The sequence below is a fragment of the Tyto alba genome, unplaced genomic scaffold (genome assembly GCF_018691265.1).
Source record: "Tyto alba isolate M040663 unplaced genomic scaffold, T.alba_DEE_v4.0 Super-Scaffold_1, whole genome shotgun sequence".
NCBI classification, from domain to species: domain Eukaryota; kingdom Metazoa; phylum Chordata; class Aves; order Strigiformes; family Tytonidae; genus Tyto; species Tyto alba.
Genome location: NW_024881261.1, coordinates 3143237 through 3156522, shown reverse-complemented (window position 1 = coordinate 3156522; position 13286 = coordinate 3143237). Strand labels below are relative to the sequence as shown.

Below are 13286 nucleotides of genomic sequence, written 5' to 3'. Positions count from 1 at the left end.
GAGGTGCAGAGCATCCTGGGCCACGGAGGTGGCAAGAACGATGCTGCAGCAGATGGGGCAGCAAAAATGTGCCAAGTGACATTCTCTGAGTGCCCAAAACGTTGGGAGAATAGTACATGCCAGTGAGGTATCCTGTTGTATTTTATGACAAGCCTTCCTTCAGAAATTAATTTTCACTTTTGTCTGTAGCAGTGACATTTTTTTTTTTTTAATGGGAACACTGAGATCTTACGGGGAATATGCCAGCCTTTATGGTATCCTTCTAAGTGGTGTTCCGTTTGTAGTCCTTCAAATCCCATCTTGCTAATATATTTAGGAAAAGTTCAAATAGCAATTTATTCCCAAGGAGAACAGGAATAATTGACATTAATGATACTTGCATGTCAGTCACTTCAATAATATACATTTACATCATCAGGGAGATGACTGGAAAGTCATACGCAGGTGGTGTTATCTTTCTAATTTCACTCTACCCACCAGTAAGAATTGTCAGAGTTGATGGAGTTTTATCGCTTCTGTCTTCCTTGTACAAGGCCAATTTACCAGTAGTTGTCAGGGTGGAAAATATACCTGTAATTAAACAGCATGAGATTCTTATTTGTTGACTGAAAGAGTTCAATTATTTTATGCATACATCAGTTATTAATGACTAACAAAGCTTGTATAAATATTCAGAACTCTGAAATTGTCTGAAACAAAACAAAAATCTTTCATATATTTTCTTCTTAACCTAGATGTCACTCTGTAAATTGACTCTCTTGACATAAACTTCATCTTAATGGGTTTTTTCTTCTGTTTTTTCTTTAAAAAAAAAAAACAAAAAACAAAAAACAAAAAAAAAAAAAAAAAAAAAAACCAAACAAAACTTCATTTAATTTAAATATACTGACAGGGCCGTCACTTCAATTGCAGAGATGGCTTAAAAAACCAAAAGTTTTTTGTAGAAAGCTCCTTCTTTAAATCCCAGATATAAAAAAGCATGTAAATACCATTAAAACAAATTATTGGAACATGTTTAAAATTGTACGTGTGCCTACGAGGACCTGAATATTTCTTCCTAGTACTTTAAATGGGTTTTCTTTAGAATTTGTTTCTTTGTTGTTAAACACAATGTATAATTACTTAATATAAAACTCTACATGGGAGAAGAACCACTGAACCGTTCCACATTACCTTCAGTAGCCAGATGTAAGCTCTACTGTGGTTTAAGAAGATCTTACATTTCTTTATAGCAGCTTTCAAGTCTGGATGACAGACGAGGCAGTCGGCCACGGTCCATGGTGAGATCCTTCACGATGCCGTCATCTTCAAGACCCCTCTCCGTTGCGTCGGTGTCTTCCATCTCCTCCGACAGCACGCCTTCTCGACCCGGCTCGGATGGGTGTGTAAGAAGTACTTCACTTGGGTTTTATCTCTCTCAGGCGTGATTTGGTGTGCACATCTGTAGGTTTTGAGGAGGATTGTCACCACCTTCTGCAGATCTCGGTGCTATCACGGTGTTACTCCTGATCCTACTGACTCCTCCTGGGTGGCAGCGTGAGCGTTTGTTTGCTCCCATGAGGAACTGTGGCCTTTTTTTGGTTGGGTCTTTTCCCAGTGTGTTTTATTCCAGATTTGGTTCGTCACGATACTCCATGAACGTTGATGTGACACAGCAGTGTGAATAACTAGTGTGGGGTGGAGATGGTGCGACAGCCTAATATTGGCCAAATTAAAACAACCTATATAGACATTTATCTCAAGATCTATTCCTTGTCCTATTTTTTTAGCCAAGATAAATACAAATATCTTCTTGGTCCTCTTTTAAAACAAAGGTAAACAAAACCCCCTCCAACAAACAGGAGATAAATTTTCCCCTTGTAAAATATTGCAAGTGTAATAGTTCAGAAGTGATTTTTTGCAAAATTGGTGATGAGATGTGCGTTCAGCTGGTCTTGTAAAGAGGTGGACCTTGGGAGAAGGAAGGGATTATCGATCTGCTCAATCATTTCTTCTCACTTCTGCTGCCAGAGGAAAAGCTGCTTATGGCAAGATTGTACTTCAAGACTTACCAAGATATTTCACATGAGAACTGGGAATTCTGTTGATAAGCCTTGTCTCATAGTCATGTCCCACAAAAGAACAAAATAATCTGATTTTTTTCTGGGATTTCCATGCAGCCTCAGAAGTCCCTTCTCCCTCTTCTTCTCCCCAGGCATTCTTGTAATCCAGAAACTCAATATTTAACTGAGGCAGCAGTTTTTTAAAAGCCTCCTGAAGGGCTGCCAACTTAACAGAGATGTGCTAGAAAAGTTAGTGTCCCTTGTACACCTTCAGAGGTAGTTATTACCCAATTAGAGAGTAAAAGCATCAAGTAAAATTAAATACAGCACCTAAGGACCAACATGATGCTTACCTTGATTACAAACAGTTTATTTACCCATTAGGAAGAACAGCAAACAGAGCGCAATTCAGCTCTCATTACATTGCCCTCTGTAACGTATACACAGTGAGTCATGTTGATAAAAATGTAGGACAGCAGAGACGATAATGCATTTTGACTAATTCATCCATGAAAGGTGTCTTGCTGGAACTTGGGGATAACTACCATCCCAGGTTAGTGGGCAACTTTATTTTATGTCAGAAGGAAAATACTGATTATTTCCCTGCCTGTCTCTACCTCTTTCTCTTCTTCCCTTCAAAATTGTTACATGTATTTTTCTTTTTCTCCATTGGATGCTGTTTTCTTAATTTCTGCATCTCCATCCCAGGTTTCCTTGTGGCAGGTGTCACTTAGCAGTTTTGGAGGATTTCATGAGTCTGCTCAGTATGTATATTAAAAAAAAAAATCACAAAGATCACAGTGCAGCTCAGCTCCAGCTCCGAGCCTAGGGCAATACAGCTGGAATACATGTGAAGAAAATATAATTAGCAACTGTCATCACTGAGAAGACCTGAAAAAAAATGCTCATTTGCTTGGTCAGTGGAGCAGGAGAAGAAAAATTATCAGATGTAAATAACGTAATGAAAGACCTCAAAGATTCAAATGATTGCAAAAATCACGTGGGTGGTTTGTCACTACTAACTTGGAGGAAGTTCTCCCATGTACCTACCGTAGTTGATTGGGTTTGTGGTCAGTTGTCCTCTCCTGCTTTCCATTTCCCCCACTCTTCATATGCTAATTCTGAGATTAGAGGTGAAGCAAAGAAAAACAATGACAAATGGAGCCGACACACTGTCTCGCCCAGATTACCCAATTTATATTTTATGCCATCTCCAGTTTCTCCTGCTTTGGAGCTTTTAAACAATAAAAACTCAAAGCAGACATTGACATAGTATGTGGTTTACAGCTCCCGATTCTACGTATGAATAAAACTCTGACTTTAAAAAAGGACCTTGGGTTTATTCACTGCTTAAAATGGGACTTAGAAGTACAAATCTGAGCATTTCCAAGCAGTGGTTGAAGCGGGGAAGTCCCAGTGCGCCTGCGTGTCTGTTGAAAGTCCTCATGTACTTCAAGTAGGAGCATGGCATGCAAGCTCATTTTTATCCCCGATACATTGCGTACAAATAATTAATAGTACTAATAATAGTAATGCCGGGCAGGGAAGCAATTAATCATTGTCTGAAGAACGGCAGTTCCTCTTGTAACCTTGCAGTCAGCCTGCGAGGCGGCTGTCGCTGCCCTCCAGCCCAGCGGAAGCGGCTAAAATGTGCAATTCAGGTGGCTGAAACGCGGTGTTGGGAGAGCTGTCTTCTGATCTGGGCTTTGTCACCGATGCGTTTTGTAGCCCCAGGCAAGTCACTGCCCTCTCTTTTCCCTGCCTGTAAAACGGGATGAAAAAAAGCTTGCAGGTTTGTCTCCCAGCCCGTGTGATTTTGGCTTCGGTTACAAGGGGAATGGCTCAGGGGCCGTTGCCCCGAGCACTGGTTTGAGCATCTTTCCATCAAACGAGCTAACTTAGGCTGAAAACTGAAGGGCCTTTATTGCTTCGAGCAACAACAACAACAAAAAAAATCATAATTATGGATATTGCTGCTGGATATTGCTGCTAATGGAGATGATTAGGATAACTTCACTGCAAATTGTCTGAAATGTGAATCCTCCAGTGTTTCGCAGCAAAGACTGTGGCCTGTACGTGCACACACCCCAGTGTAAACACTTTTCCAATGTTATAAAGTGAGCTGGTTTCTTTGGGGATTTTTGGTTTGGTTTCAGCTCTGTAATCTGATTGAGACATCTTCTTAAAATCTGTCAGTGTAATTTTGACTAGGGTATGATTTAGTAGTTTGTTTACTTTACAACATAAGATAGAATCTAAAATACTTTGCCCAGCTAAGAATATTTTAGCTTGTTAAGAGCAAAATATTTCTTTACCTTTTATTTAAACTAATGTTTAAAGAAAATGTGAAACAAGAAAGATTCCTTTAAATTACTGAGCAAAAATTCACTAAAAAGAATTCCACTATTACTTAGAATAGTGCTTTCCCTACAAAATAAGAACTCTTTAAAAAATGAAGTTTTCCTTTAAAAGTTCATTGAACCCCTACAGATTTTTTCCTTTGTAGTCAGAAGAAAAATAGTCATGGACTGTAAAAATTGCAGAGCTGATGGTAGTAGTATATCAGCCTTGCCTATATTCACACACTTGAAGTATTCCAGGTGGGAAAATACATCTGTTTTTTTGGAAACTAACCTTGCCCTTTGTTATTATCTGAGCAATTTTTCATTCTTGAGTTTATCTGTAATGCCAGGACAGCTAAGCTCAGCCCTCCTGGCTCCCCCTCGCCAGGGCAGGCTGTAGGTGAGCAGAGGTGTGGATCTGTGAGCATCCGTGTGCACGCTCGCATGGATATGTACCCTCATGCATGCATGCAGAACCAAACGTACACTCAGTGCAATTACAGTCAGGAGTGGGGCTTGTGTCTGTGGTTAAACCTCTACACCTCATGCTTTTGTGCAATGCATAGGTGTTTCCTTTGCGTTAAGGGGTGATGTTGTTTGCTTTTCTGTGAGCAGGTCCTGTGATTTTGATGAGCTACGAGGATTAGAAAGCGGTTTATGTTGTGCACGTTCAACAGAAAATCAGTACACCTCTGCAAAACAATTTCTCAACTGTTATTCCTTCTCTGGGGAATAAATCCATCCTCTTTCTCCACCAAAAAAAACAAAAAACAAACAAACAAAAAAAACAAACAAACAAAAAACAAACAAACAAACAAACAAACAAACAAAAAAAAAAAAAAAAAAACAAGAAGAATTTGGGAATTTGGCTATTTTTTAAAGAAATCCTTAAAGCCATTGGTAGACATACAGACTGCCTCCAAGGTGCAGGGGAAGTAGGGGTGACTTTTCTTTAATGTGTTGTACAGTGACCTGCTCTCATATAGAGTGGGAGAAACTCGGGTTTATGTAAACCACATACAGTGAAACTCAGGAGTTTGCGTAGCTGCAAACCAGTAAATTTACTACAGAGGAGGGAAATGTGCAGTACTGGTTCTTCAGCAGTTCTGCAGTAAATTTTATTGTAAGACAACTATGATTGTAACAACCTTCTGCCCCTTCCTTTTCTCTCTAATGAGTTTTCCTGGATTAGCAAAGCATCGTTAACTCGAGTGAGAGTTTGGGAAATATGTAAATGAAAATTAGGTGTTTTGGAAATATTATGTTATTGATCTAAGCAGCAACATTTTTTTTTTTAGGTTTGTGCTGGAGCCCCTCCTGCCAAAAAAGATGCATTCTAGGTCTCAAGATAAATTGGACAAGGATGACCTAGATAAAGATAAGAAGGAAAAGAAGAAAGAGAAAAGGAACAGCAAGCATCAAGAGATATTTGATAAAGAATTTAAATCTACTGATATTTCTCTGCAGCAGTCTGAAGCAGTGATCCTTTCAGAAACGGTAACTTTATTAGCAAGTAATGCCTTATCTAATTTTGAGCAGTGTTCTTTCTCTTTTGAAATAAAAATGTTGATTTGTACGATTTGGGTTATTTTTAGACCAAAAATAGCTCTAAGGGAGCACGCTATGATGTTAATGCATGATAATGAATCAAAAATACCAATTTCATTTATGGTGTAAAAAAAATCATCATTGTATCTCGTATGAAAATCTTACCAAAAGCTATATATGACTATTTGATAAAAGAAACAGATGGTATATCTTAAGTAAAATAAATGCTACTATTTTAGCCGCCTTTTGAATTTATGGCTCCCAATAGATCGTGGTGGGTTTTCTCATATTTCAGCTGACTACTGCAGTACACTTTTTGGTGGAAATGTTACAAGGTCATTTCTTGCATGGCAATTATGTATTCTTGAAAGGCTGTTTTGAGCAGAAAATTGTAAGCAGTTCCACTGGTGGGTCTGTGTAAGAATATTAACTACAGGGCATATCTCTCTTAAGCCCTTGCTTCTTGGTGTATATTTAATTCACGGAAACTGTCCTAAAGGCTTAGGTAACTTGAGAAGTTTTGGCTCTGAAATCGAAAGCAAGGCCATTTTAAGCTGGATCACGGAATGCGCGAACTAACTGTAACCTCCAGATCTCTGCCTGGACACCTGTTTTGAGGCCAGTAGTTTAAAACTCACCCTCCAGAAATAAATGTAATGTTCTTTTAAAGATTTGCACAAGTACTTGTAGAGCCAACTTTTAACTCAGCAAAGTGTTTTGTTGGTGGCTGTGTCATTTACATTAGACTCTTAAAACCATTTCTCTCTGGCCTGTGATGACTAGATCCTTTGAGTCTTTCTGTTTGGTATTTGTAGTGGAATATTACTTAGATGTTCAGCCATAGTTCCTGTTTTCTGGATTTGCTCCTCCTTTTCCATCCAGAGATGAGCTGATCTTGCAGATGTGTCTTCTGACATCTTGGAAGATCAGAGTTGTTTTCTCTGATGGGGCCTCAGGCCCAGTACTAGCTCAGCAAAAAACTCAGATAAAATCCCTTTTGTGCATGTCAGGGTTTTCACCCAAACTCCTTTGAAACCAGTGAATTTTTCCATTGCCTTCAGCGAATTTTGGATCAGTCCTGGTCTGTTTAAGTAGGAATTCCTCCTGCCAAAGCCAGACAGGTCAGCACTGTTAGAGTGTTTTCAGACAGAAAATACGTTTTGCATTGATTTCCATATGTCTTACCTTTTTGAGGCAATGCATTCCACTCTGCACATTGCAGCAGCCGTATTTGGACTAAGCCTGAACGTTGCAATGGCAAGACTTGCACTCACATCTCCCAGGTCCCCAGACGGACTAGCAGAGCTTGTGGCAGAAGAGCAACAGAAGTGTTTCAGGGCAGCTCAGCCAGTACAGTACTGGTACAAATCCCTGAGATCAGATGGGAGGTGCCCAAGGATGCTGGAGAGCTGGTTGCTGTCACTGCAAGGTCACTGTCATCTTTGAGAAGTCTTGGATATTGGAGAAGATTGCTTATGACTGGAAAAATGCAAATGCTGGCTGAAAAGGAGGATGTGCTAACCCTTCAAGGCATATTCCTGTTTGTCACTTGAGGAACAAAAATGAGCAAGACCCAACATAGTTTGACTCAAGTATTCCACTCTTACCAGTCAAGAGCTTTCAGTGCATGACTGGTATGACTAATATTCCCCTGGTTATGGAGGGAGGGAAATTAAATGTCAGAATTAGTTACTTACAGTTACTTTGAGCTTCTTGAAATCCACAGATCAATAATATGAAAAGGAGTTTACTGGTGAGAGAAAAACACTCCCTTTTCAGTACCTGCAAACTACTTGATAAGCTCCAAAATGACCTGTTGACCAAGTCAATTTTTAATGCTTGGTGTTCATGTGGTTCATTTTCTCTTGTAGGTGAAGTAGAGGAAACACTCTTTTGAGATTAATTGACAAGAGCGTTTGTACGATTCCCACTCCTGTCTTCAGGAATTTTGTACAGATAATGTCAAGTAGTTTAAAGATAAAATTTTTCATGTCTTAGAAATTTTGCACTCTGGAGACATATGTCCCCTATTAATGATATAAAAGGGAAATTGTTAACTTCTGTGGGTAAGAATTCAGCTTTTCCATTCTTCTACTTTTGTGGGCTGTACTGTGTGCAAGTTCCCTTTTTAAGTTGGAATTGCTGCCAAAGCACAGTTACTGCTGTGTTTTATGAAGAAATAGGCGTTTTGATTTATCGTGCTAAGAGCTTTCAAGCAGAAAGTTTACAGGCTTAACAAAAAGATGATGATGAAATGGAGGGGGGGAAAATTAAGGATTGTTTTTTTTCCAAAAGAGCTGGAATCCAGATTTGAATAGAAATGGAAATTAAAATAAAGATTTAAAGAGCTTTTAAAGTGAGATTTTAGTAATAAACTGCTATTAGTGACTAGATTTTGTATTACAGTTACTGGATTCCTTCTGTTGACAATTTTAGAAATCACTTGTAGCATCGCTAATTCAATTCCAAGATTTCAGTTACTTGGCAATCTTTTAAAATATCTGGGTGTTTTACAACAGAAGACATGCTTTTCTTTAGTACGATGACGATTTGTAAGTACCTTCAAGAAAAGGAATGAAAGAGTAACAGCCAGCTTGGATTTGTCATCCAGGTGTCATCGCAGTTTGTGACCAGCCCGTGCCAGTTGTAGCTGGCAGGTAGGCTTCTGCTCACAGGTCAGAAGTCCAGTTTCAGATATTCACCCCCCACGCAGTTACCTGTTGCTTGACAACACTCATAATTCATCAAAATTACTCTTCACCCACCACAAAGAGGTGGTTGTCAGGGGTTTGCTTTCAGGAGGGAAGGATGCATCAATAACCTTATGTACAAATCCGTTCTGGGTCCTGTGTTATTCACTACTAATTGGTTTGTGCGACGTGATTGCAAGCATGGTACCAAATTTACAGAGACTGTCAAGTGGGAGGCACAGCGGGCATGTCAGATAGCGATCATTCCCATCTCTGCAGAGCTGCTGCTACTTTTTTCAAAGATGATGTTGTCTAATGAAATTAGCGTTTCTGTCACTGCAATGGACTTTCTTATGCAGGAACTTCTTTTTTTTCCAATCAAATGAATCGCCATAGTTGTCATGGGAAAATGTGTAAAGATTATAAAACTGCAGAATTATTTCACAGAGCTTTTACGTTTTCTTTAAAAAGGAGGATTCAGAGCCTGTTTTGTTTCACTGTACTCGTAATGAATTTATTGACTGATCAAAACCCAAGCCCTAATTGAAGAGATCTTGTACTGCTGTGATCTTATCAGAAGATAAATTAAGCACTTTGGTGTGTTAAGATGATCAGTAATGTCTTTATAGTTTTCTAGAGATACCTTCTTTTAAGTATCACACAAACTTCTTTAATGTAAATTCTCATTGTTAGTTCTTTGATTCCATGAGCTGATAGCAAACCTAACACTGAAGCTAGGTATTTAACAGACCACTCGAAAGCTTGTGTTAGAAATCAGAATAACAGGCTGTACATTTTATTGACTTAGTGGCGTCTAACATCAGTCACTATTGATCTTGCTTTGATTAGACCAAAAAAATTTAGCATTGGGTTCATTATGGATTAGTGGTCTCCAAAGAGTTCGTATTCCGTAGCAAAACTGTGATTTTTGGGAAGCCTTAAGAGGATCGAGCTTGTCAGTCACAGGAGAAGTTAAAATGTATCTGGGATAAATAGCTACAGACCAGGTTAACTGGGGAACTTGATTCTACTTGTTGGATTTTCTCTTGATTCTGGTATTGCAGCTTTCTGAATCGATTAGTGTGTTTTCCTTAGTAGTTTTTTTTTTATAATTACATGTCTCTGAGAAAGTGATTACTTTGCTTACCCACTCTACTAAAAGTATGCTTTAAAAGATCTTGAAAGAAGAAACCTTTGGAGCCTTTAAGACTTGAATTTTAGTATCAGGCAAATTTCTGAAAGGTTACCCTGAGGTCTTGATGAACTTTCAAAAGAAAGTTACATACTTTGTGGTCATTCGTTTCTCATAGAAGGGTCTCAGAGATGCTGCCTTTTATGCAAACCTTTTTAGGGTTTGTTCTCTGAAAATAAAAGGAAGCACTCATACCTCATTTTAGATTTCTCCTTCATAAAATACTTTAAAAAAAAAAAAAAAAAAAAACCAAAAAAAAAACTGTGAAATGACAGAATTCTTCGAAAAAGCATTAATTGTTTTTGTTGTTTTTTGTTTTGTCCTAATGCAGAACTTTGGATGCAATTCCCCTCTTAACTTCAGGCTGCTGCTCCATTTTCTGTGATCTCTAGGAAATAAAAAATTACTTTCTTCACTGCAATTACTAGAAATATGGGGGCCGGTGGATGGGTAACAAACAGTAGAGCTCAGAATTAAACTCAGTAAAAGGAATCACCTTAACGAAAGCATCAGTTGCCTTTCCGATTACAAGTATCATTTCAGGGTTTCTGATGGAAAATTTAAATGGGCTATGAAGCAGCCAGAAATAAACAATAAGGATATTTCAGTGATTTAAATACAAGCACAAACACGCACCAACAGGAAAGTGTTTCTGGACAGATGATGTCTTCTTCAGAAGCGAGTTTGACCACGCAAACAATTAAAGATATAAATTGTAAAAGGGAAGTAGAGCTGCATGAGAAGAAAAGATTTTGAATGCTGTATCATCTCTTGTAAGGGTATAGATTTCCTTAGCTGTTATTAAACAACAAAATTGGCTCATTGCTTTACAGAAAAATACACCAGGTTACGGGAAGGTTTGTGCATTAAGTCTCGTTGTGGTTCCTGAGGAGAAGGAAACAACATTTGGAGCTGTGAAATACTGCATTAAATTAGAAGTGTTGTTTGTTATTATTGCCCTATTACTGTTTAGGACGTAGTGAGGAAAATGCAGCAACCCCAAGGCCTGCTGCTCAGTAACAAGATATATTCCTTTACTGTCTCACTGGTTTTGTCCCCGTGCAGATCAGCCCACTAAGACCACAGAGACCGAAAAGCCAAGTCATAAATGTCATTTCAAGTGAAAGACGTTTCTCCGTCTCTCCATCACCTCCCAGCTCCCAGGTGACGCCACCCCCAATAACTCCACGGACAAAACTCTCTTTCAGCATACAGTCCAGTAAGTCTTTAATTTTAACTACATTTTCTTTTCCTAGCAAATTTTATGCAAAATAACCTACAGTGGGGAAATGTGTTTCCCGAGCACTGCGTTACACCTTGGTTTGAGTCCTTTGAGTTAGTCATTTTGCCATCACCATAGAATTGCTTGCAGGAACAAGAATTTACCTCTTAATAGTATGCTCCTTGCATTTGCCAACAAAAATTATGTCAGAATTTTACAAAAGCAAACAAAGTTGTTGCATTGAAAAAATTTCTTCTCCTTTTCAGGTAATCATGAGCAATTACTTAGGTATGGAGTAACTGTAAAAAATCAGTGTTGTACTTGGTTCTGTATTGCATTTAGGGTGTTTTGGAGCATAAATTCTGAAAAATAATAATCTTTTAATGTAATTGTACCTTAAAAGCACTTTTGTTTGCTACATAGTGAGTACAAGCCAGAGGGGGAAAAAAAGTCAGTCTTTTTGATGTATTTTTTGTTTGACATTGACATCTATCACTCAGTTTTTCTGTAAATTACGTTTGCTTCATCCTTCAGGAAACCTTATTGCAAAACTGGGTGTAATATGACACCTATTTATTTCACAGTGCTGTTTTCCAAAAACTGTCATTCAGAGTTTTCAGTTCCTAGCATGTGACCAACAAAAAATAAAAAAAAAAGATCTTTTTGATACATGTAGCAAAATACTAGTACAATAGTCAAGAGTTAAATGTTAGTAAAGAGGAGAAGATCAATTTTAAGAAAAAAATCTTGTTTGATCAAGGTCACTTTATTTCATTTACTTTTTTTGATACTCAAAAACTTTTCCCTGAAACAGCGTTTTAGAAAGTTCTTGTTGCCAGTTGCAGATATACATCCTGTGAGCAGGAATGTGTTTATTCTACAAACCTACAGCAACAGATTTGTCTCCTAAAAAGCATGTGGCTTTGTTGTAATGATTTGAAATTTTTGGTTGCAAACATGTGGAAGAGGGATAAGCAAGTGCAAATCAGTGTGGCGTTTCCTTTGCTTAGTCAGACACCCGAATCGAGTATTTTGATAACTGTGAACTCTCTCTTTACAGTTTTGATAATCAAAAACTACCAGTATGCTAAAAGCTGGAAATACACAGAAGCAGGGTATATATACTCCTGCAAAAAGTACTCTTTGAACTGGCTTATTTCTTCCTGTGTACATTTTATTAAAGCTAACTTGATCTCTTTTTTTAAAAAGTATCTGAAGCTATCATATATTTCTGAGAATATTTGCTGGCAACTATGTGCTGGCAATTTATGGGTGTAATGTAAAATAGGTTCAGCTTGTTGCAAAATCCACGAGACTTGCCCGTAATCATTTGAGGAATTGTAGTGATAAAAAATTTTAGGAATTCCAAGGGTAAAGAAGTTACTTCAGTGCACAAATTGACTGAAAGCAGTTAACGGGTTGCTAAGCAATACTGCTTGCTTGTTAGCTGGCAGTTTAGGAAAATGGAGTGTAAAATTTGGTCATTAGGTTAAGATGAAAAAAAAAGTCATCTAACTGATCTCTTGCCAGCTCAGAGATACTCTGAGTGGCACATGTCCAGTAAGGAATAAATATTTAGACCATACTAGTCTGATGAAACACCTTGAATAGTGACAGCAAACCAGAAATGATGAGTAATTATTTGTATAGTGACTGACTTAGTGAGGTATAGTTCAGCTGAATTGAGCAGGAGAAAATTAATAGCTCTGTAGAAAATAGATCTTCTTGAAGCATGACTGAAAATTACTGAAGTTTGTGTTCAATACCTGTTTCTGCAGTAGGGTAGATGACTCCTGGATTTCATTAAACTCTGAGAGATTAGCTAGTCAAGGCAAATAATTTTTTTCTTTCTAAAATGTTGTTCTGCTAAACAATTTGCCAGACTGAATGCAAATATGTTGTCAATGTATGTTATGAACTATTCACATGGATGGAAGCACTCTCTCCACATTTACGGGGGTTTGTTGCTGTCTTGTGAGAGGATGAGGTTGTGAAGGTGCCACGGACAGGCTGTAGGAACACAGTGGGTGCTCCAGGAAATTAGAGCTGTATCAGGAGCTGGGGGATGTGGGGAGAGGGATAGAAGCAGAGAAGGACAGAGTTGCATGGGCAGTTGGTGGCCATCCAGGTTGTTCACAGTATTGCAGATGTTAAAGTAGAGTTGCCTCCACACCTGGTTTCCTCTGCAGCTCTAATGAAAACATTAATATTGAAAACACCTGCCTTTCCATGGATCTTCCAATTGTGGAC

General features: G+C 38.3%; 1 protein-coding gene across 5 annotated transcripts in view; it reads left to right on the top strand.

Annotated features, from left to right (window-relative positions):
* Nucleotides 1-13286, top strand: part of DOCK1 (dedicator of cytokinesis 1) — a 316081-nt gene that overhangs the window by 288793 nt on the left and 14002 nt on the right. For 3 of the 5 annotated variants that reach the window (XM_042792599.1, XM_042792604.1, XM_042792594.1), the window contains exons 48-50: nucleotides 1233-1381; nucleotides 5683-5881; nucleotides 10880-11033. In XM_042792599.1, coding sequence (XP_042648533.1) covers nucleotides 1233-1381; nucleotides 5683-5881; nucleotides 10880-11033 — 502 coding nt within the window. The remainder of the gene's footprint in view (nucleotides 1-1232; nucleotides 1382-5682; nucleotides 5882-10879; nucleotides 11034-13286) is intronic. The other 2 variants (XM_042792609.1, XM_042792597.1) reach the window with 1 other exon arrangement.